General features: G+C 31.8%; 1 protein-coding gene across 8 annotated transcripts in view; it reads right to left on the bottom strand.

The window, feature by feature from the left end:
• LOC113514831 (neuronal acetylcholine receptor subunit alpha-7) overlaps nucleotides 1-23,056 on the bottom strand; it is a 182,207-nt gene that overhangs the window by 15,116 nt on the left and 144,035 nt on the right. For all 8 annotated transcript variants that reach the window (XR_008252748.1, XM_052894204.1, XM_052894208.1 and 5 more), the window contains 2 exons: nucleotides 19,689-19,798; nucleotides 608-788 (listed from right to left, as the gene is read on the bottom strand). Coding sequence is in view for 7 of the 8 variants with exons in the window: in XM_052894204.1 (XP_052750164.1) it covers nucleotides 608-788; nucleotides 19,689-19,798 (291 nt within the window). In the remaining variant the exon portion in view is untranslated. The remainder of the gene's footprint in view (nucleotides 1-607; nucleotides 789-19,688; nucleotides 19,799-23,056) is intronic.

The following is a 23,056-nucleotide window of genomic DNA, read 5'->3' as shown; positions in this document are numbered from 1 at the left end:
CTTTTGTCACTTACAGTTTTTGCGTTACTTTTCACGTATCCGTATGGCAGTATACAGTAGTACAGTCGATGTACATTCACATGTTTCTTGTTTTAAATTATCATGTGAATATAATTATTTGCTCCATGCAAAATAGTACATACAAAACTTTGGATATCTAATATCCTTTCGGTTTCTCACATGGTTCCCTCAATTGGCCCTAAATCCTAATCAACTAATATTCTTTTACCTACTATTACCATTTATTTATCAATATTAAAAAACTTTAGATGAATTGAAATAATTACTTTAATAGCCAGATACTATTTTCATAAAATACATTTGTAGAACATATTACGACATAACGACTGGGAATTCCGGGATTACAAGAGAGACCCCATTAAGTAAAGAGCACACTTTGTAAGCCATCCGTCACTATTACCGGGTAGATCATAAAACTAATAGCTGTAATTTCGAATGCAAAGTACTGGCATTACTTAGTTCACATCAACTTATTGTTAACGACATGTATTAGCTTTTGAAAGCAACATTTTGTGCAAGATAAATCTGGCGGTAAGTAAGGGCGTAACAGCATTATTAGCAAATTAGCGCGGAGTGTACGCTGTACCTGGTTGCCATCGTAAGTCCAGCTACCGAACTTCATGTCACAGTGTTGGTCGTCGAAGGGGAACCAAGTGATGTCTATCTTGCATGTGCTCTTGAAAATGCCAGGAGGCACGTACAGGCAACTGCCGTTGTTTCTGACCACCACGTTGGTCTGGTAGGTCCCGTCAAAACCCTCGTCAGCACTATAGTACCAATAAGAATAACGTCACTGCTTGTTTCTAGAATAGAATCAGCACTTGCCTGATTCTAATTTTTATTACGACAACAAACCTTTAAAATTTATTTGTAATATTAATTTTAATTTAATATTGTAATGACTTATTTAGTTTTATTTCCATTTAATTAAGTACGCTTCTGTAAAATATGTTCTTTTATTTTCATTTAATTTTTTACGCTTCTACAAAATATTCAAATTTCCGTACTATTATTATAATGTTATGGAAATGTTTATTTTCATATTAATTTACTGACCCTAATCAAGTCGCTTTCGCTTCGCAAACAAACCTAACTGAAAGCATCTTTGATCAATAACAAGCCTTAAAATTTCATTAAAAAGTTCCTTTGAAGTTTCACAGAATGTACCCAAGACATCACAAGTTGTTACAAATTCGGCGTTATTAATTCTTAAAAGTGTTTTAATAAAAGCTGCGAACAAATTAAACGTTCTCTCCGTTACAGATAGACAAAATTATTTTAATGGCTATTACACGCATTTAAATTTAGAATAGTCTAGAAAATAACCTAATGTTGTTTTAAATATAAATTTAAACCGCATATATTATATTTTATGCAATATATTAAGCATTATTTGATTTTTTATAGAAGAGAAGCAGTATCAAAATTAAATAGATTAGGAAAATTTATCTTTATTGTTGTATGTTTATATAAGCTTTTATAGTGCCGCGGATTTAACGGGAGCCATTTAAAAGTCCGCGCTGTCAGTGATAAAGCGAATTAAGCAACAAAAAGTATTCATTTATCATTGACAGCGACAGAAATCATCCTCTCGCTTCACCAGTCCACAAAAAAACACATCAATCGTTCTTCCATTGCTTCTTTTTTCGAAACCGTGAAAGGACGAAATTACTGGGATGCCATCAAAAAGGTCTGACAAGCGAGACGATGACCGTGGTGTCTCAAATCAGCGACTAGCGTACCATATACGGTTATATTATTTTTTTAGTTGTGGCAACACCGAGTAGGAGACGTTTAGATTCCACGCAGACGATTGTTACTTAGTGAAAAAAACAAAAACAAAAAAAAACTACCAATCGTAAAGTACCAATCGTTATATTCGGGTTTGTCTCCTACTGTGTTGTCACTAGATACTGAAAAAGAAATATTATTTTAAAAGAAATCATTTAATTTTAAAATTAAATATTAAAACTAATAAAAATAATAAACAATTTAAGCTGTATAAATAGTAAATCATAAGTAACACTAACTATTTAAATATTAAAATTTAACAATTAAGCTAATGCATTAACAAATATTTTATTTCATTTTACGCTATGCATTATTAAACGCCGCTGCAAAGCTAAAATATAAGCCATAAATATATTTAAAGTATATTAAAATAATATAAATAACTAATACCGTTCTAGAGTGATTTTATTACGACTTCAAAAACGACGAGGGTCTCAATTCATTTGTATTTTCTTTTTTATAAATTACTACTTTTTATTTTAATTTAAAAGCAATCAACTTAACACCATGTTGGCCCCAGAAAAAATTTGTTACCTCTGACATTGCTGAGCTTAATTAAGACCATTTTCCTACTTTAATACTGAACTTAAGTGGAATTAATATTTTTCCCATGTGGGCCGGCCATAGAATAGGCCACCCCCTACTTTTCCTGTAGGTGTCGTAAGAGGCAACTAAAAGAGGACGAGGGATGGACTACAGAGTCTCTCTTAAAACATCTCCAAAGCCTAACTGCAATTGCCAATCTGCCTGCCAAGCGTGACAACTACCTCTCTATGGCTGTCTTTATCTTTGTTCTCACTTCGCGATTGAGGATTAGTGAAACTTTCTAATTCTAAATTTAAGTTTAGATGTTAAACATTTAAATTTAGAATACAAATACAAAATAACTCTAGAACATGTTAATTTAAATCCTAAAGCTATTCGTACACTACACCTCTGAGATTACTGTAATGTCTGCAGACACCATTAAATGCTAAATAAGATAATTTTGTTACTGTTATTCTTGAAATATAATCTCAGTTGTGTAAACAGTCTACGCTAGACTATATTATTACAGAGGCATCGCGTTTAAACGCAAGTGCTAGAAACCGTAGTTAAACAGTAATTTGTCTGTCGCTGTCTCGCAGTCTGCCCTCTAGTCTGGCTGAAAGTCTAAATGTAGATTCTAGATTATTGCACCGCCACCGCTGTGTAGTGGAACTTTCTGGAACAAACTTAAAAGTAACGCAGTAACTCTCTTATTACAATACCGACTTAAGTCACAATTTTGGCAAAATTAGTTTTAGTAAATATTGTACTCATAATATTCTTACTAATTCGGTTTATTTTGGTATATTTACCCTTTTAGTTTATTTTAATAGACATATATTCTTTTATTTGTTTATTTATTTCCAAGAAACATGGTAAGTGTATAGATGTTAACAATAAGTCCTCATACTTTTATTTTGTCAGTCATTGTTCTTCTTTTGTTTTTTGATTATATAATTTTCTATCAAATATACAAAAGCAATTGATTATTAAATGATTATTATCTATTTAATATTCGCCATAAAATTGGGAAATTCGTTATACTTCCCAACAGATCAGTTTCTTAAGAAATGAGCTATCAAATTCAGCTTGTCGTTCCAAATATTAGCGTTCTCAAACAAACTCTTTAACTTCATATGGTATACATAAATGTGCAAATATGTTTATTTGTTTATTATCACTTGGTATTTTAACACCTCAAACAAACGTTATGAAACTTCCCATATACGTAAGTTTAGGATAATAAAGGGAGGCTGTTTTTAGTCAATATTCCGATCATGTAGACGAAGTTGTTTGTAAATCTGTTTTGTTATATTTTAATGTGAGAATATCCGGATTAATTTATATGAATTTTAATCGGAAATACTTCACTAGTTTCAAGATCATCCGAGACCCTTAATGATGAGTGACTATTACGGCCTACGCCTGACGAAGCGTTTATTATGTCAAAATTTGTCATAATAAAGATTTACAATTTAATTAAAAACAGCTCCCCTTTTCTCGAGCCCTTTATTTTGTTTTCTTGAGTAATTATTTCATTAATACTCATTTTGCCAAAATTTTTAGTTAAGTCATGTTTATACTAAGAGTGCACGCTAGTTGCAAATTACAAGTCTAGCTGTAACTCCAAGCTTTGTTTAAATTAGTATAAAAAAGATTCTGTGTATCGGCGATCCATCTGTATCGCAAATTCAAATCTGTTTAGCTATTCTAATCATCTAAACGTCTATCACTAACTAACATTATCACTATCTCTAACTAACATTATCACCATCTCTAACTAACACTCTCACTATCACTATAACTATCACTGGTGTTAAGTAACACTGTTGAAATTTCATTATCATCCAACCAATAATTTTTTCACGATCCATGCAAAGAGAACCTAGTTATAATCGTATTATATACGTACATACATATATAGGTAAATAAAGATAGGAGGAAACAAACAATGATCTCTCGAAGAATAGTACTAGATGCCGACAATATTATACTATATTAATATAATGAATAAAAGGATATAATATTATATTATATCTTTCATATGATCAGTTCATGTAATAATTATATTGTCGAACTTTCAAGAAAGTATGTTGGCCATAAGGAAAATGTGGCTATTGTACGTATAACAAACAAGTTACATTACATACGCCGGTTTCGAACTATATCAATGTTTACGATGCGAGTTCTTCACCAAGAATCACTGATACGTCTTAAAATTATAGGGGTGTGGACATGTAAACGGGTGTGGAGAATGGAAATTCAATCTATAAAGTTTAAATAAAGTACCAATAAAGTTGACTCGACGACATTTTCGGTCTACTTGCCCGAGTTGGGTACCGATTCGGACATAAATATTTTTATTCGTACACAAAATTTTACATGCAGACCGACATTGCTAAAATGTGGGAAGTAAAATTACGTTCGAATACTTGGAGCAAGCGAACTAAACGGTCAGCTTCCTAACTGTTCAGTGTTGTATAAAAAAAAATACGTTAAATATAATGGGAAGTGGTAACCGTCTTCGACTGACGTAAAAACAAGTCGCATGCCTTTTAAACTAGGATACAGTGTGATATAAAATATCTGAGAATCTTTATTTTATATACGAGTAGTAACATAATTCATCTCTATGTATATATATCTGGCCATAAATACTGTTACCTTAAAAACTTTTCTATTTTCAACTTTTTAATTATTTTGAATTTGGAACACGTATATGTATATATATACTCTTAAAACATCAATAGAAGCCTTACTGGCGATTGCCAACCCGCTCGCTAAATGTGGCAAATACTGGCAAAACTCCCCTTAAGGGGAAAGCTTATGTTCAGCAGTGGACAGCTAACGGCTGATAGGATGATATGTATTTATTTTATTAATATTTGTATGTATGTCATTTACTATATTACAGCAAGATATAAATAATATTTTTTATTTAAACCACCATTGAGGAGTATCTCTGCATAACCTAAAGGTTGACTGATAGAGACCGCCTATAGCATTAAATCCACCTTTTGTATCATATTATATTAGCCAATAAAGTTTAAATTCAATTTAAAACTATCAAGCATTATAAGTCATTGAACCTTTTCATATTTCTACTATTAAAAAGACTCGCATAACAAAATTGAAATTCTCATTGCACGGTATCTACTGAATTCAAAACTTAATTAGTTATAATATTAATAAAAGATATTTGAGGTGGTAGGACTAAAGACAACTACATATACTGCCAAAGCTAAACATGTCAATTTACTAAATGTACCTATGTCGTGCCATGGGCCGATCGTCTAATGGAGCTGGTTAATGGTGTAGATGAAACTACGGCACAGTTACTTTTCGGTACATAAATTATGCTTATAAGGACTATCATTATTTTTTATCCTCTTGACATATATATATATATATATATATATATATATATATATATATATATATATATATATATTGTTTTTTTTTTTAAATAACCATGTAGTCTTCTAATATATGATCATAGGTGACAGATGTTTGGATTTTTATCAAAATATTATATTTAGGGTACAGAGAAATAGCAACAGAATTCTAGATATATTCACAAGCAAATTAATTATTAATAATGGTTAATATAAAAAATTTATTCACTTAAGCAACCAACTATAGTAGTAGATTATTCCTACTAATATATATATATATATATATATATATATATATATATATATATATATATATATATATATATATATAATAATTGCCAAATTAACACAGTAATAGGTACTAAAAAAATAGTACCGTTACTAGAACAAATTGAACTAAAACGAACTGTAAGATTTTTTTATTATTTATTATATCAGCCATTAACTCTCCACTGCTGAACATAAGCCTCCCCCATAAAGGAAATTTTGCCAATAGTTGCCACGTTTGGCAGGCTGTTTGCCAACCGTATTTAAGCTTTGATGACGTTTTAAGAAGGGCGCTGCTACTCATCTCTTGACTTTAAATTCCCTTAGTCACCTCATACGCCACATACTCAATACGATTACCAATCGCCAAATTAAATTTTTTTATAACACAGGGGGCAAACGAGCATTCGGCTCACCTGATGGTAAGTGACAATGGCCGTCTACGAGCACCTACAACACCACAGGCATTGCAGGTGTGCTGCCGGCCCTTTAAAAAGGAATATTCTCTTTTCTTGAAAGTTACGAAATAAATGTGTTTCTAGTTTTCGTTGATACCATGTTATGGAATCAACTTCCAGCAGCAGTATTTCTGAACCGATACGACAACATAACCTTCAAGAAAAGAGTATATTCCTTTTTAAAAGGCCGACAGCACACCTGCAATGCCGCTGGTGTTGTGGGTGATCATGGGCAGCGGTAGTCACTTACTATCAGGTGAGCCGCATGCTCCTTTGCCCAGTGTTGTAAAAAAAAATGTCGTATCTGTTCGGAAATACTGCTGCTTGAAGTTGATTCCATAAAATAGTATCAACAAAAACTAGAAAAACATTTATTTCTCTATTACAGTGGACAACAGTGGTCAACTAATACCCTAAGTACCCTATCGGGGATAATTCAATTTGAAAGTTCGAAGAATTTAATGTTCAATTTCATACTTTCCGCTAGAAAACTAACAACATAAAAACTGCACACTAGACACGCGATGTAATACAGAGCACGTTAAGAAAGTATTCCGTAACGAGTATGAAGAAAAAGTAACATATCAAAAGAATTGCTTCGGATCCTGAAAACAAATCCCAACAGTAATAACTGGAATCAGTGCGAGTTTGTGGCAAAAGTGCTATTTATTGAGTTTTGTCAACCGTTTCCGGACGACATAAGGAAGTTATAAGGATTTTAAAGGATCAGAGTCTTTGGACCGCCGCTGTTGGTTCCAAGGTTGACGCTGTTTGAATGCAGTATTCATGAAAGCATAGGTGAGGTTTTAAGCACTCCGTTAGCTGGCGGGACGCCAGGGAATCTGTTACCTATCGTAGCTCGGTGACACCGAAGTGTGTCTCGCGTAACTTTCTTGGCAAGGCTTACATTTTGGTAAACTTTATAACAACTGTCATAAACAACGTAAAATACTGTAGATACCATGTGGAAAGAAATGTTGGAAAATAATTTGCATATACAATATCCCATCCTATTTATATACACTTTTTAAACTTCATTTTAAATTATTTACATTGCAGACGGTCGTTTTCATTTCCAACTTGCAAAAATATTATAATTTATGGTGAAACATTCATGCAAGTAATCTAAATATTCTGCCGATACTACTTTTAGAACGACCAAAATGTAATTATTATATCGTCTCTGTCTTATATTATTAAAATGAAAAACTAATTATTGTTCTTATATTTTTACATAAAATGGTGTTCATTAGATAAATACTCATAGGCATAAATTCTATCTACCTATAAGAAGTCCCTTTTCTTTTTAAAAGTTTCCTCTTATCGGTGCAACTAATTCATGCATCTTCTTCCAGCCAGTTCTATCCCAGGCCATATCCTTGACCTTATAAGAAGTACAAATCCTAAATAAATACATGACAAAGTTGAAAACACGAATGGAAATTCTAAAAGGATAATTAAAAACGAATCAGAATCAGAAAAAATATCATGTATGATACGAGTACATATAAAAGTATGCATGCAAAATGAGAACGTGCTTTTAAAGCCGCTTAAGGAGAAAAACAAACATGAAATAGGTACTTTCAATGAAGGAAACAAGACTGAAACGGTGTAACACTAAGCCTGATTAAAGCCGGCGACGACGGCTAAATTCCTAGGAGACAGTAAACAGTATAGTATTATACGCCGTAAGTGATTTAAAAGCTTTCATAATCGAATGTTGTTCGAGCGGTGTTCGCTTTGGACGCCTGCCAAGCTTGGCGCTAACGTTGGTGGTGCCTTGGCCAATTTAGCAAATGGATGTAAACAATTTTGGATATTGAAGAATTGTGCTACATGTTGGTAAAGTTAAAGCCTCACGTAAGGTTTCTTTCAGGAATTATGTTTAACCATGGGAGAAATGCTGTAGCACTCAACTAATTTGTGCAATTTGAATTGAATTTATTCGAATGACTATAAAAAAAGAATGGATTCGTAATTGGTTTGTTTGTTTTGTGTATTACATATGCAATCTGGTTTTTCTTTATCTCTCTTTATCTTTAGTCTTAGTAAATGAATGAGTGTATTACAATATAGGGAATAAGCAAGGCAATTAGTAAAAGTAACGATACAGTTGTATAAGTGCATTAAGGCGATATATTGCAGAAAGCAAGTCTTTCGAGACAACCTTAGGGTAATGGACTAATTGTTGTACAGGTAAATGTGATAATATTATATAATTAATCTTTATGTAATAAAATGTTAAATTATACCATTCAATAATAATTTTTATTAAGTGAATACAGTTTATATTATTTCAAAATCGTTAGTCTCAATTATAACACAATCATTTTTAATGAAAGCGAGTGAATCGGTTTTATAAACGCAAATGCAGAAATATGCGAAACGACGGGCACGAATGACAAAATATATGAATGTGGGAAGAGCAAATGAAGGGTTCAAAAGGGAAGGGCAATAATAGAGAAAATAAGGAACAAAAGAGGTAAGATAAGGGCTGAGGTTTGTAATTTTTACCCACATAAAACATACGCAGGATTTTCTTCATACAAAATTGAAGTTCCTGTAATTTAGTGAAACGGCAAGCAATAAATTACGAATGTGTTGGGTTTCACAGAAACATGATATAGTGATTTGAGAGAACAAAGCGAGTAAATATTTCGAGTGTAAGCAGGTATGCTTTAATATTTGTTTTTCATTCTCGTGACGACTCAGATCATTGGGTGACGTCCCTCAACGATCGAATACGAGTACTTTTATCTATTCCAATCAAATTTTTCTTTTATTTATTTTCTATCAATAGCTATTTTATTCTGTTCAAAAAGTCTAACGTAGAAATATTCTTATATTAACATGATTTATTTTAATCGAGCATAGAATTATCTAAGTACAAAAGATGAATAAAACATGAAGACAAAAGTGCATAAGTAATAGATCTAATATGATTTGTTCTGAAAATATACCAGTACAATACATTAGGATACGTTTGTTCTAAAAGATCGGAATCAATCCAGATTACACATAGACAGATTAATTTAGTCGTACCAGAATATCCGGCAACTAAAAATTTATAAAATATTAACAATAAAAATCCAGCTGAAATAGAATAAATATATCCTTCGACAAGACAGACTTCCGAAAATTAATACTAACATAATATCGTCTCAAAAAGTATCAGAAATTTGAGCAAAATCGTCTAAATACTACATTCGGATAACTAACACTAAATAGTTCTACGAATAATAGTGCGAACATATTCTTAAAAACATATTTGCTTTCGCTAGATACAAAAAAACGAGACGGCGTTATCGAATCTACAACTCAGAGACATCCTAAATATCTTTTCGAAAAGAAATTCGTGTACAAAGGGCAATATTTCAGTGTAGTGAATACGATATGAGAATTTAGATTGCCTAATCTGTAAATTGAATCTGAGCAAATGGTTATATCGAATCGAAATATCCTTCAAAACATTCTTTAAATAGTACCTCCAGCGGACGCCTAGAAGACGGGGCATTGTTTTATTTAAACACTAACTGTACCCAGGATTTCATTACGTTACCTGGAATGAACAGTTATCAGCAAACTTTATGACAATTGATTGACTAGTTAAAACATCAAGAGAAAACAAACAAAACTTCTCACATCTTACTGTTATAGTAAACGACCAAATTAGTAAGGATGTAAGGATAAATGTATATTACTCTTTCACGCAAAAACTACTGGACAGGTTTGAACGAAATTTAGTACACCGATCAATTATATCCTAACTAAACACATAGGATACATTAATTACTTATTAATACAGACGAAGCCACAGGATATGGTTAATTAAAATAAATAAGGAGATAAAAATAATACACTTGATGCAATACTTTCATTCTCACAGAGAGCTGGGGCTTTTAGATAATGAAATGGTAACTATTTGTAGCACGTCATCTAAAGCCACAAATCTCTTACCGGCTACAAAACACTAACCCGTACGCCAAAAGTTAACTTGGCGCACGTCCAGTCTGATAACCGTTACGCGCCAACTTACCACGAACATTTGGTAAATTAATTTGAATCTTGTAAACTACGTTTAAACTGTTTCGAAACGGCAGTTTAGTGTTGCCATGTTCCCGTGCGTTAAACATTATTGTTACAGTGAAATCCGTTTAATTTACATACATATAATAGCAATATGCATAAATTTATTACTATATGATTTAAACGTTTCATTTAGAAATACAAAGACTAGTTGGTCTTAATTTTATTTTAATGTTGTTAAACTGTATGACTTCTATTGATGTATTTTAATTTTTTCCCCCCTGGTAGGCCCTACCATGAGGTATTTTCCGAAATTTCAGGACCGAACGAAACACAAATATGATGTTAAAATTACATGCTGTTTAAAAATATGATATAAGTCTACCTTTATGACTAATGAAATGTTACGCTCCATTCACTGGACCGATTTCGGCATGAACAAAACTACGAAATAAATCCGAAAATTCGGAATTTCATTTCATGGTAAATAGAACCTCTGGCATACGCCTAATATTCGCCTTTTTTAAGGGGCAACATATTTTTACACATAGTTGAAAAATCCCCTCACATTCTAGGGTAGCTACCAAACTTCTGAGGTAAACAAGGTCCACCCAGCCCCCCTTTTAATAGGCCTATAATGACTTCTACTGTATAAACTTGTATTGTAGAAGATATTTGAGAAAAAATTATATGAGGGACATAAGAGCAAAATAAGAGAAACCAAAATTTTGTCTTTCGTATATTTATTGCAATATCATGCAAAAACTGCTGCGCCAAATTAGATATAGTTTACACAGTTAAGTTTCTTAAAGTCTAATTTAAATAGTGTTCCACAAAAAAAGCCTGTATCAATTGTGGCAAAAACCAGTTATTTTGATTTATAAACTAAACTACTAAACTGTTTTTAATGAAATTTCTGTAAAATCAATCTGTAAGTATGTCCTTTCAGATAAAAGAAAATTTTCCGAACCACTTTACAACTAACAGATTTATAAGGTAATAAAAAGAAAACGGAATCTAAAATCTCCTTCTTTGTAAAATCGAAAACTGGTATATATTTGATCTTGATAAGTCGTCTAGAAGTGGTATTATTCTATTAGTTTTCCTACTACTAAAATTTATGTGCACAAAGTAGTAAGTGAGAAACTAATGGACAATATAAATTAAATCACCAATATTGTTCTATTGTAAACAAATAGATTTTTCGACTTCAGTCGTAAAGTCCGATGTTTGCTGCGATGTCTCGTAGACTGACATTGAAAATATATACTAATATTATATTATAAAGAGGAAAGATTTCATTTTTTGTATGTCTATTTGGTTGTTTGTAATCTCAATCAATTGCAAAAATTCATTAAGTTATAAAAAGCTACATTAACTGTATATTATATTTAAAAAATTACAAATCTCTATCAAAATTACAGGAATCTAACCCAAAATATCAAATATTTGCCTACTAAAGTGAATACAAAATACTAAATAAAGCTAATATAAATCTTTCTATCTATCTGCCTGTATAAATCTGGTGTGAATCGATAGTGTTATATACATATAGTACATATTTTAAAATTTGCCATGTGGTCCCGGCATAGAATGGACCACTCCTTCTTATCTCCTGGATGTCGTAACAAACGACCGAAGGCATATAATAGTCGAAAGATAGACAGCAGCGTCCCTCTTAAACCTTGCGTAGCAATTAATGGCAAATTCCTAAAGGAGAGACCTAAATCACAATAGTGGATACTTAATGGCTGATTTGATGATGTTAGGCCATGCGGTCCCGGCATAGAATAGGTCACCCCTTATTTTTCCATGAGTATCGTAAGAGACGACTTTAGTACGTAGACGTAAGGAATTTAATTATCAAGAAATGGACAGCTGCATCCCTCTTTAAACATCACCAAAGCCTAACTGCGGTACCAATCCGCCTGCCAAGTGTAGCAAACCCCCGAAAGGGAAGATTTATGTTCAGCAATGGACACTTAAAGTCTGATATGATGATGATGATGTTAATTTAGAATGCAAAATGGCGTGGTCATTAGTCTACTATTATTTTCCTCCACAATTCTACGCTTTGCAAAAAAAAAGACACGACAACTGCAATAAATTTTAATCCAATTAAAGGGTAATTCTAAATAAAAAACTGTTTAACATTAATCGTTTGACATGTTTCTCGTGGAAGCTACTTTCAAGCTTTTATCTAATTTAATATTCTCTAAAATAATCTTGGACAACCCCAAAATATCTACACTATCCATCACTGCGCCTCATTCGACCCAAGATAATTCACAAGTAACCCTTTTAATGCAGGCAGATCGATATCTTTGCTTAAGTTATCCCATCTTAAATTAGGACCAGCCCCAGTAACCTTTGGGACATAGTTTATGGATTTCACTTTATATCCCAGACTCGAAATCTTTACATTTATTGGTTCTTCTTTAATATGAAAAAGTTAGAAGACGTTTTGAACTTGGAACTACTTGAGAAGAACTATGTGGAATAAATAAATATTAGTAAATTTATATCGTATCTCTCAGCATTTTAACACATTATCTTACTATCGCCCACTGTTTTCTCATTGTGATTATTTCTTGTAATTGTTTATATTTATAATAAGTTTACTATTGTAATCTTTTGGAGGAAACAATAAAGAGTATCTATCTATCTATCTTATTATAGTGATATTTGAAATGCATATTACAATGAAAAAGAACTTAAGTTCCCCGGGGCTTTTCATTTCTGTCAGTCACGACCGAAGTCGCGGACAAAAGTAGTATTTTAATATACTCGTAAGCACGTTAGGTACACATCATGTCCTTGACAATAGAAAGATAACGCAAAAAATACATACTTTGTTCGTTAGCTATAATTAACTACTTTAAAATATTAATTTAAAAATCAAATATGAAAAAAAATATTCATTAAATTTATTTATTATTAATTTATTATTATATTTTACAAAGTATTTGTATATGTATATATTAAAGAAAAATGAGAATAATAGTAATGTAGTATTCAATCTAAATTCAAATAAAAATTTTGAAAGCAATCTTCACAAGTTAGTAACTTGTTACTATGCAAAACTTTAGCCCTTGTAACTACCAAATAGTTTCAAGAATTATATCGATCCATTCAATAATTAAATTTTACAAAATTTACTGAAGCGTGTCGCAAACTCCCTCTAAAACAATGCTCTCGGTCATTGGTATAACATAACCGGTTAAAATTCACTGGCTCTCCGCCAGGTAACCGATACAGCATTTGTGCTTCAAATAATTTCATCGTTGAAGCAGTTTTCTTACAGGAATCATAACAAAGGAGAACACTAATCGCTTGGGCGGGCGCCAACGGATGTTACCTTAGAAAGTCAACTTGTTGTGGAAACTGTTGCAATATAATATCTATGAAGCAATAACGCCAACTCGTTTGCAAATAAATTCTGTTTAACGATGCGATATAACGTAAAGCAGTTTCAACTTTAACTGTTTCTTTGCAGTCGACATGAAAGCAATTTGTGGAAAAGTTTATTTTTTAATGACCATATTTTATAGAGGATTGGAGTGCGTTCTTTCACTATGATTTACTTGCGTATTGCAGCTTCTTAATTAACATGCCATTAGTCAAATCTAAATGTGATATTATTAATCAATTTGGCGTTTAAATCAAATGTAACTCGATAGACGAGACGTTGATGTAAATAAACTAATTAGCTATAAACTTGTGTTTGCAAATTTCAATAAATATAATTATTCTAGTAATTTTGCCTCACTCTGCATGTTCTACCGCTTGTACAATGGATTGTGCTCAGAGGAATTGTTCAATATGATGCCCACAGCCACTTTCTACCATCGTACGGCTCGCCATCGACAGGGAGTTCATCCTCATGTCCTACAGCCTCAATGGTCGCGTACTGCGCGGTTTCAGATATGTTTCCTCCCACGAACACTCAGGTTGTGGAATGAGCTCCCTGCCGAGGTTATCCCAAGAGACTACAGCATGGGGTTCTTCAAAAGGGGGGTAAAGAGGTTTCTTCAGGATCTGCGGATCCTGAAAAAACCTCTTTACCTGCAATACTAGAGGTATTACGCTTGCGTAATACCTCTAGTATTGCAGGTGTTCATAGGCTTCGGTAACCACTTACCATTAGGTGGGCCGTATGCTTGTTTGCGACCTCAGTGGAAAAAAAAATATCGAGTGAAGAGTACATAAACATTGAAATCTGCACTGAAACATCGTACCTTTATATACAAAATATTGTAATTTTACACGCATGAGACTAGGCTAGGTAATTTTCAATGTTCCCCATACTAAGGTTTACTCCCATGTCAATCCCATGTTTATAACAAATATCTACAGTCCATAGGCGTACCAAAAAATTGGACGGACCGTGCTCTCTCCAGAATTGGTGCCCATGGTGCCCAACCTCGGATCAGGAGTGGAGTTTTCAGATTTCTAAGAATACATATGTACATTTTTTATGTCACCATATCCCATACTATATATACTCTTTCGAATAACAAAAAAGCCTTTTCAAATCGATCTACAATTGACGAAGGAATAGGTACATAATAAATTAGTAAAAAATTATATAGTAGAATGTAGAACCTGTTTTTTTAAGGTCGGTTAAGCAAACTTTTGTTTTTGCGAATTACAATCAGAAATATCAGATCCTAAATCCGGATTAAGCATAAACGACTAAGTTATTAAAGTACTTAAGACTCCCGGGATATTTCTCACAACAAAAGTTACAAACGGATTTCTAGTTTACAAATATACAGGGTGTCACAAAAAAGGATATTAATCCAAAACTTTAATTATGTAATTTAAAATAAAAAACAAGCTGATGGGAAATGGTAACCGTCACCCATAAACTTAGTAATGCTATTCATGGAAATGAGTAGTTTTTAACCGACTTAAAAAAAGGAGGTTCTCAATTCGATTGTATTTTCTTTTTAAGTTTGTTACCTCGTAACTCCTTCAGTTATATAAAGATTTGAAAAATTCTTGTTTCATCTTAAAGGATATACTTACAGATCGGTCTCATAAAAAAATTATCAAAATATATTTAGTAGTTCAGTTTATAAATCAAAATAACTAATTTTGCCAAAATTAAAATCTTTTTTTTTTGTTGAACACAATCTTTATTTTATGTAAATTATGTAAATTCGTGTATGTGGCAATAGAATAAGAAAACATTAATATCACCGCTCCCTTTTTATCCCCAGAATATCTTAAAAGGTGACTAAAAGGGAAGAAAGCACAACACATTGGCGCGAGATAAATAATCTAAATAAACCCTATACCAAGCATCTAGCCAGAATCGTAATACACAAAATAGGCTTATGTACTTTTTTTTATAAGAAGAAATATATGCCCAGTACTGGGATAATAATAATGATCAAGGGTTGCAAAAACTGATATGTATATACCAACTAGCGGCCCGCCCCGGCTTCGCGCGGGTACACATTATATCACGTCACATTAGAAACCTCTAAATTTATCAGTGTTTCTCTACAATATTATACATATAAACCTTCCTCTTGAATCACTTTATCTATTAAAAAAAACCGCTTCAAAATCCGTTGCGTAGTTTTAATGATTTAAGCATACATAGAGACGGACAGACAGTGATAGCGACTTTGTTTTATACTATGTAGTAATATTATTTGTATGAGTTATTAACTCCACCATAAGGAAGGTTTTACTACTAGTTGCCACGCTTGACAAGCAGGTTGGCAACCGCAGTTTCGGTTTTCGTGATGTTTTAAGAGACGCTGTGCTCGTTCCTCTACCATAAGCTCCCTTAGTCGCCTCTTACGACACTTACGGGAAATGAAGGAGTAACCTATTCTATACCAGGACCTATACGGCTACAAATATATTACAAGTGTATTTAAATACATATTGTTGACAACCCTGTACGAGAGATGACTCGTAAAACATATTAGAAGTAAACAGACGAAGTTGTAAGTCATAAGGCACTTTTGAAACTCCGTAATTAGCTTTCCAGTAAGTTGCTTATCACCGTTTCCAGCATACTGCAGTACGAACTCGGCTAGGATTAGTTTTCTTTTACAACATAATTCTCAGATTGACTGTTCATTGTCTGTAGCTTGTTTTGTAAAATACAAACTGACGCCTCGCCTTACTGATGTTTACCAATGTGTAAAAATATCAAAATAATCTTATAATTTTATACTTATTATATATTATAATGAGATTTAATTCGCCGTGTGGTCCCGGCATAGAATAGGCCACCCCTTCCTGTCCTGAGGGATGGGTAGTAGCGTCCCTATTAAAACATCTCTAAAACCTGACTGCGGTTGCCAATCCGCCTGCCAAGCATGGCAACTACTGACAATCTTCCCCTACCCTCAAATCTTCAACGTTTTTAATTAATTATATAAAAAGTACTTTGATAGCAAATTAAAATGTTAATAATACAATAAGATTTTTATGAATTTATCACTGAATGGTAGGAAACTATTTAAAAAGTTAAGGAGAAAAATATGGAGTATTAGCAATCAGGCCAGATTTGGTCTAAGTAAATAGAATTTTCAATACTAATATATAGTCTATACTGTTTATTAATAATATAGTTTTCTATGGGTGAAAGTTTTTTTTTTTTAATATTACTACAAATGTCGATGTTGATTTTGATGATCCTTTTCATAATACATACAGGTACAGATGTGTTAAATTTTTTGTTACAGATTTACGTATGTCACTTTTTTTTTATACAACTTAGAATGACAAACAAGCTGACGGCCCAACTGATGGAAAGTGGTACCCTCCATGCGTTGCCATTCCTGAGGACTCAGGTGTTATTGCTCTGTACCCAGTAAATTCACGCCATATCCCACCCTTCAAACCGGAACACAGCCATGCAAACACAGCTGCTTCACGGTTGAAACACGAATAGGACAGAGGTACTTGTTCTATGATTACCATTATTCACTTCGCTATTAGTGACATTTTTAAATAATCAAATAAAAATATAAAAAACCGTTCAATTGTTTATGAAAATAGATGATTCCGCCATTGCCACACTTCGATTGGATAATTTGTTAATCCTGTCTTTAACGCTAAACACTTTTTTTCTTAAATATGGTTAATAAAAAATAAATGAATATAATGAGAAGCTACAAGAAACAACTAGTTCAAATATAATAAAACAGGAATACAGTGAAACAAATCCAGTATAGTAAACTCACAAACGAGTAGGTATTGACGCAAATTGCTAAAATGTAAATGCCGAACAATCTGACGCTTTGCAGCAATAACACGCAATTTCGAATGTAATTACATTTCGAGAGACAAGATATTAAACGAAACTGTTGAATGGCCTGCAGGAATATTGTTTCGGCAGTTCCGCGAATGGCCATATCAATAAAATTCATAATTACGCATTGCTTTTTTTGGCGACAGGGATGTCGCTCACATGAGAAAAGATAAACTAAAAAAATTGTAATAATAACTTTTAACTAATCAGCTTGTTTGAAATTTAACTATTTTATAATTTTTACTTGATGGACGTATTACAATGAGCTATTAAATATTGCTAACAGTGTTACGAAAAAACCCTTCAACATTCCCAAGTATAGGTAATTTTATACTATATTGACCTATTGTATTAAATCGATCATAATATTATAATATTCAATTTTCGAAATATTACTGTTGTTTGTTTTGACTTCATTCAAAATTAATACGGGTAAAATATACCTTTATTACATATGCAATTGAATTCAAGATGGTTTAAAGTAAATAATGGCAATAAAAATACTTAAAATTAGAAAAAAAAGTGACAGGATAAGTACAATAAATTAGTAATACAGTAAATTTTAGTATTACGACGTCCATGAGAGAAAAGTTGTTAAGTTAATCGTTTATATTGTGTTTATAATGTAATACCTAATCCGAAGCCAACATTTATTACAAAAAGAAAATAAAGGTATAGAATAATAAAAACGTATAGATGAGAAGGAAATCTAAAAGTATCGCCGATGGCAGGAAAAAGAAACAAATTAATTTTACCTTTGTGACAGATAATGAAGATTGGGATATAAGAAATTTACAGCTACGAGTATAAATCGAGATATATTCCAATCACCGCCAAGTTGAACCATTTCATTTATTATTGATGTTCACTTTAATTGTATGACAACATTTTTGATATACAATAAAAATATTTTATTGTCTAACAAAAATGATATATTGAGAAATGATTTGATTTTGGAGGTAGAAAGAAAAAGAAGCGTTGTTGTTGCCCATTCTCTCAGAAAGAAGTATAAAAATTTATCTCTGTTATTTTTAATTAATTAAAGGATGATGAATTTAATTTCTCAGTCTTGAAACTATCAGAAACTTAATATCGTTGTTATTATTGATATAAATTACGTAAATAGTCAGTTAATTTGTCGCTAAAAGGGTACTTCAAGTTTCAAACATCTATAGAAGAATTAGGTAAGATCTGGTAACTTTAGCATGCTTTAGGGAACTGAGCGATCTGATTATAAGTCAGAGAAATTTACTCAAATAAAAGGATGAGTATTCTAACCACTGTTTGAGGGGGGAAAGGGATTGTGAGTAATGGAGACTAAGAATCCCATTGCTAGCAATATACCCAACCAGGTTGACCTCCTCGCGGTTCCTCCGAAAACTATCATGGTTAATTCCTAATAAATTTATTATGATGGACTAACTGGCCTATTTTCATTCTCATCAATCACCCTTCACTGGTGCTCTGCCAGCGTATCCTGTTAGCGCAGGCGGGATTACCATTCTATTTTCACCCATCAAAAAAAAAAGAAACCACTGTTTGAATCTAACAAGTGACTTTTGTAACAGTTTATCGTTATCGCATTTTTGTGTCGATTTTTTTTTTACATACAGTCCATATTCATATCATCAGATCAAAGCATATCCAAACTCCCCAAGGAGAACAGATCTCGTTCTTAAAAAATAAATTAATATACTTATAGGTATGTAATAATTTAAAACATATATTTCTACTCTAATTATTTTACAGATTCCTAGAAAAAAACATTTTCATTAAAATCTTATACCAAAAAATGTTGCATCTCCCCAAAGCTCGTTACCTATTCTTTGTAAAAAAAAAATATATTAGAATTAAACTATTTTTTTTTTTTATTCTAATTCAAAACCTTATCCCAATCGCCCTGAAGCGGAGTCATCTCACCTATTATACATGAGCACGTCCGGTTTCCATAGTTTGTTTGGCGTGATCCGGAGGTCCTTAACACCTCCATACTCGCTGTCATTCCATCTGAGGTTGTAGTCATTCCATTCCTGTCACACATATAGACATAATCATTTACGTGAAAGAGAACGATGTAAGTATACAGCAATGTGCGCGTGACTGTGATATTCTAAGGCCGTCCCCAACTACTGACATAAGTTGTAATTTAGAAATTTTCATATTGTATTTAGTCCATTAAAAATGTAAATTCCTTGTCATAATTTTGGATTTAAATTTTAAAGTATTCACTCAGTATATAAAAAGTTACTTTTCCCTCGCTAGTTATATAGTCGTACTTAAATATATTGATTTTAAACATTTTTTTTCTAATTAGTCGAAAATTTAAGCATACTGTAACATTAAGTTTAATAAAAAAACTATAATAAATGTTTTTTTTTTTATTATTTTTGTCTCAAAATAAACGAAACTAGATACAATCTGCAATCTTTAAAATAGGTATACTGAACATTTATTATTATTTTATAAACTATAAATAAAAAATCGTAACTACCAATAATTGTGATTCCTATAATAGATAGAGATCAATTCCACACAGTAATAACAAAGATATCAAAGAATCAATTGAAAGAACGAGCTACATATGTAGAGTACTAAAGAATAAGTATTTATATAGGAGAATGAAACTAACAAGATTGTACAAAAGTAAAACGAGAAGTTAGAAGTTAGAACTTATATAACATTAAGATACGAAGTTTTATACGATTCAAGTTTTGTACGATTAAGGATAGTGCTCGCTATACCGCACCATACTCGTACATGCAGTGTGGTGAGAGAAGCGCCAACGAAAACTAAATACTAGTGTGTTTTAGATGAGGCAATTCATCTAATCATAGTTTTATATATTCACATCTGTCTCATCCATACGATAGCATATATAACCCAACGCAAAACTTTCAGCTAATATTCTCATTTTCATTACTTATTTCAAAATGTAATTATTGTTAATATTAATTTTTCATTTCTTAATAAAAATTAATAACTCCTGACAGAAATATTTAATATTTTTAAGTGAACTTGTTAATTATATTATTAATGAGTTTACTACACTCATAAGTAATAATAATACGGAACATCTTTATACAGTAAAGGTTAACTTCAATTTGCCAACATCGTAAATTACTTCGTATTTGATAAATAAAATTGTACGATACAATAAAACTTTGATACAGCCACTTTAATAAACATTAGTGTAAATATTATTAATGCTATTTTATAATGGACTCGCTGCAATATGATTAATAGGTTTGCAAATCATTGTTAAAACCACCACTTTAATTAATTTGTAGTTGGGAATAACCAGGCCGACAAAATGAAGTGAAAATTCATTTATGATTTACTGGGGAACAATATTGAAATTAAATATTAATTTTATTCCATTTAAAATGTCTGAGTCAGCTTCCATCGGCTTAACGATTACAGAAAATAGGCAGACGTTTATTTCATTTTTTATCTGTAGTAATATTTTATATTCTTTTATATCTTCTTTCGTATAAAAAAAAGTAAGTATACGATAAATACAGAGCCCATTAGTAGTATATACTACATGTACGTATATTATGTACTCGAAAGTTCTTGATAATAAAAATAGAAATTAGACACACAATTATAATTGATTTATTTCGAAATAAAATACTTTTTTTTTTGTTTTTCAACCGTAAACAGATTAAACAAAACAGTTAATTATAAATGTAATGAAACAAACTATCATTGCTCATTTAGAACTAAAAATAGATAAACAACAAAATAAATGTATGTACTTTCCGTAGTATAAACAGAAAGTTGTCTCATATATGAGGTTTGTACCCCGAAAAAAGCAATATTGTTTCCCAACTAATCGAACGGGCACCATACTGACTACAATAACATTCCAACTACGCCTACACCCCGTTGTATCCAATGACGTTACTTAGATAGCATTGACACAAGCCCAACTTACGCCCAGTAAACTTCGAACCCCTGTAATATTACAAAACTTTCCAACTCACTAGTAATATCTTGTATTTGTTGGTATATAACGTGGGGGTCCTTGTATGAACTGTCAAAACTTAATAGCCAGCACGGTGACGACGTTAGAACGCGACAGACGCACGTCCGTCTCATTCTATTTAATGTTCTCTCTTAAAGGGTAATCAGAGCACCAATTAAGAGGCGGTATGGGATGATATGTTAACAAACCCGAGCTCTCGGGTCCTAAATGTCTTTGAGATGCTTGTCTCTACGACAAGATATCCCAGTTATGAGAATAGTCGAACAAACTATGTATTGAAGTTTAAATGGTGCCTTTCAGAGAGAACGATATTAGCTTCAATTAATAATACGTTAATTATAAATATATTATGAAGAGGACTCGAATCCAAATATTTAACAATGGTGTACAGTGAACTACGAATCTCGGATATCGAATGACCTTCTACTTTAACCATTTGCCAACAAAAAATCATTTCTATCTATTGATGTTAATAATTTAAACTCAATGCAGTTCACTGTACAATTGAGTAAAGAAATTATAAAAATATATTGAAATTAGAATAGTTACATTAAATACGAAACAACACTCACACAGTACAAATAATATCTAGAGGAAGATAATAATAACACATAAATTGAAAATATCGTTGAATTCATAAATGTTTTAGATTGAATATAGAAAAATGTAGATAAGGATTAAAAAGCTTAGATTGAATAAGACAAGTATAGTATAAAAGCAACTACACATGCAAAGAATTATTAAGAGATACATGCTGTGGAAGTTATTAGAAATCACCTAAATATATCAATTTGAATCAATATACAAATAATGTAATTAAATATTATTACTAAAATTCTATTAAATGATACTCGTTGCAGGGATTACAAATATACAAAAACCGGTATTAATGATTTGCATATTTCTTTCATAACAAGGGATAAAGGGGACACTACCATGTCGTAGACTAAGCTGCCGTATTGGTAAATGCTAAAATAATTATCGTTTAAATCGCTTAATAAACATACCTTTGGTGCTGGAAGGGAAAATATCGATCCAATCATTCTTAATGCACACGTTCGTGAAATGCAATGCTTTTTTTATATACAGCCAACATGAAAGATATGTGCATCAAGCATCATCATTTAATGTTATTGTTTTATTTAAAAAAAAAATAATATCAACTCAATGTTCACTATTAATAAAAACATAACAAAACAAAACCGAACATAATTTTAAATTACTTTCATTTAAAATAAAATATTTACACGTTATGTGTACAATTATGTACACAAAGTTAATATAACATTACATTATAAAA

The sequence above is a fragment of the Galleria mellonella genome, unplaced genomic scaffold (assembly GCF_026898425.1).
Source record: "Galleria mellonella isolate WM207_F2 unplaced genomic scaffold, CSIRO_AGI_GalMel_v1 utg200, whole genome shotgun sequence".
NCBI lineage: Eukaryota > Metazoa > Arthropoda > Insecta > Lepidoptera > Pyralidae > Galleria > Galleria mellonella.
Note: the sequence above shows the minus strand (reverse complement) of the source record. Positions and strands in the feature narration are given on the sequence as shown.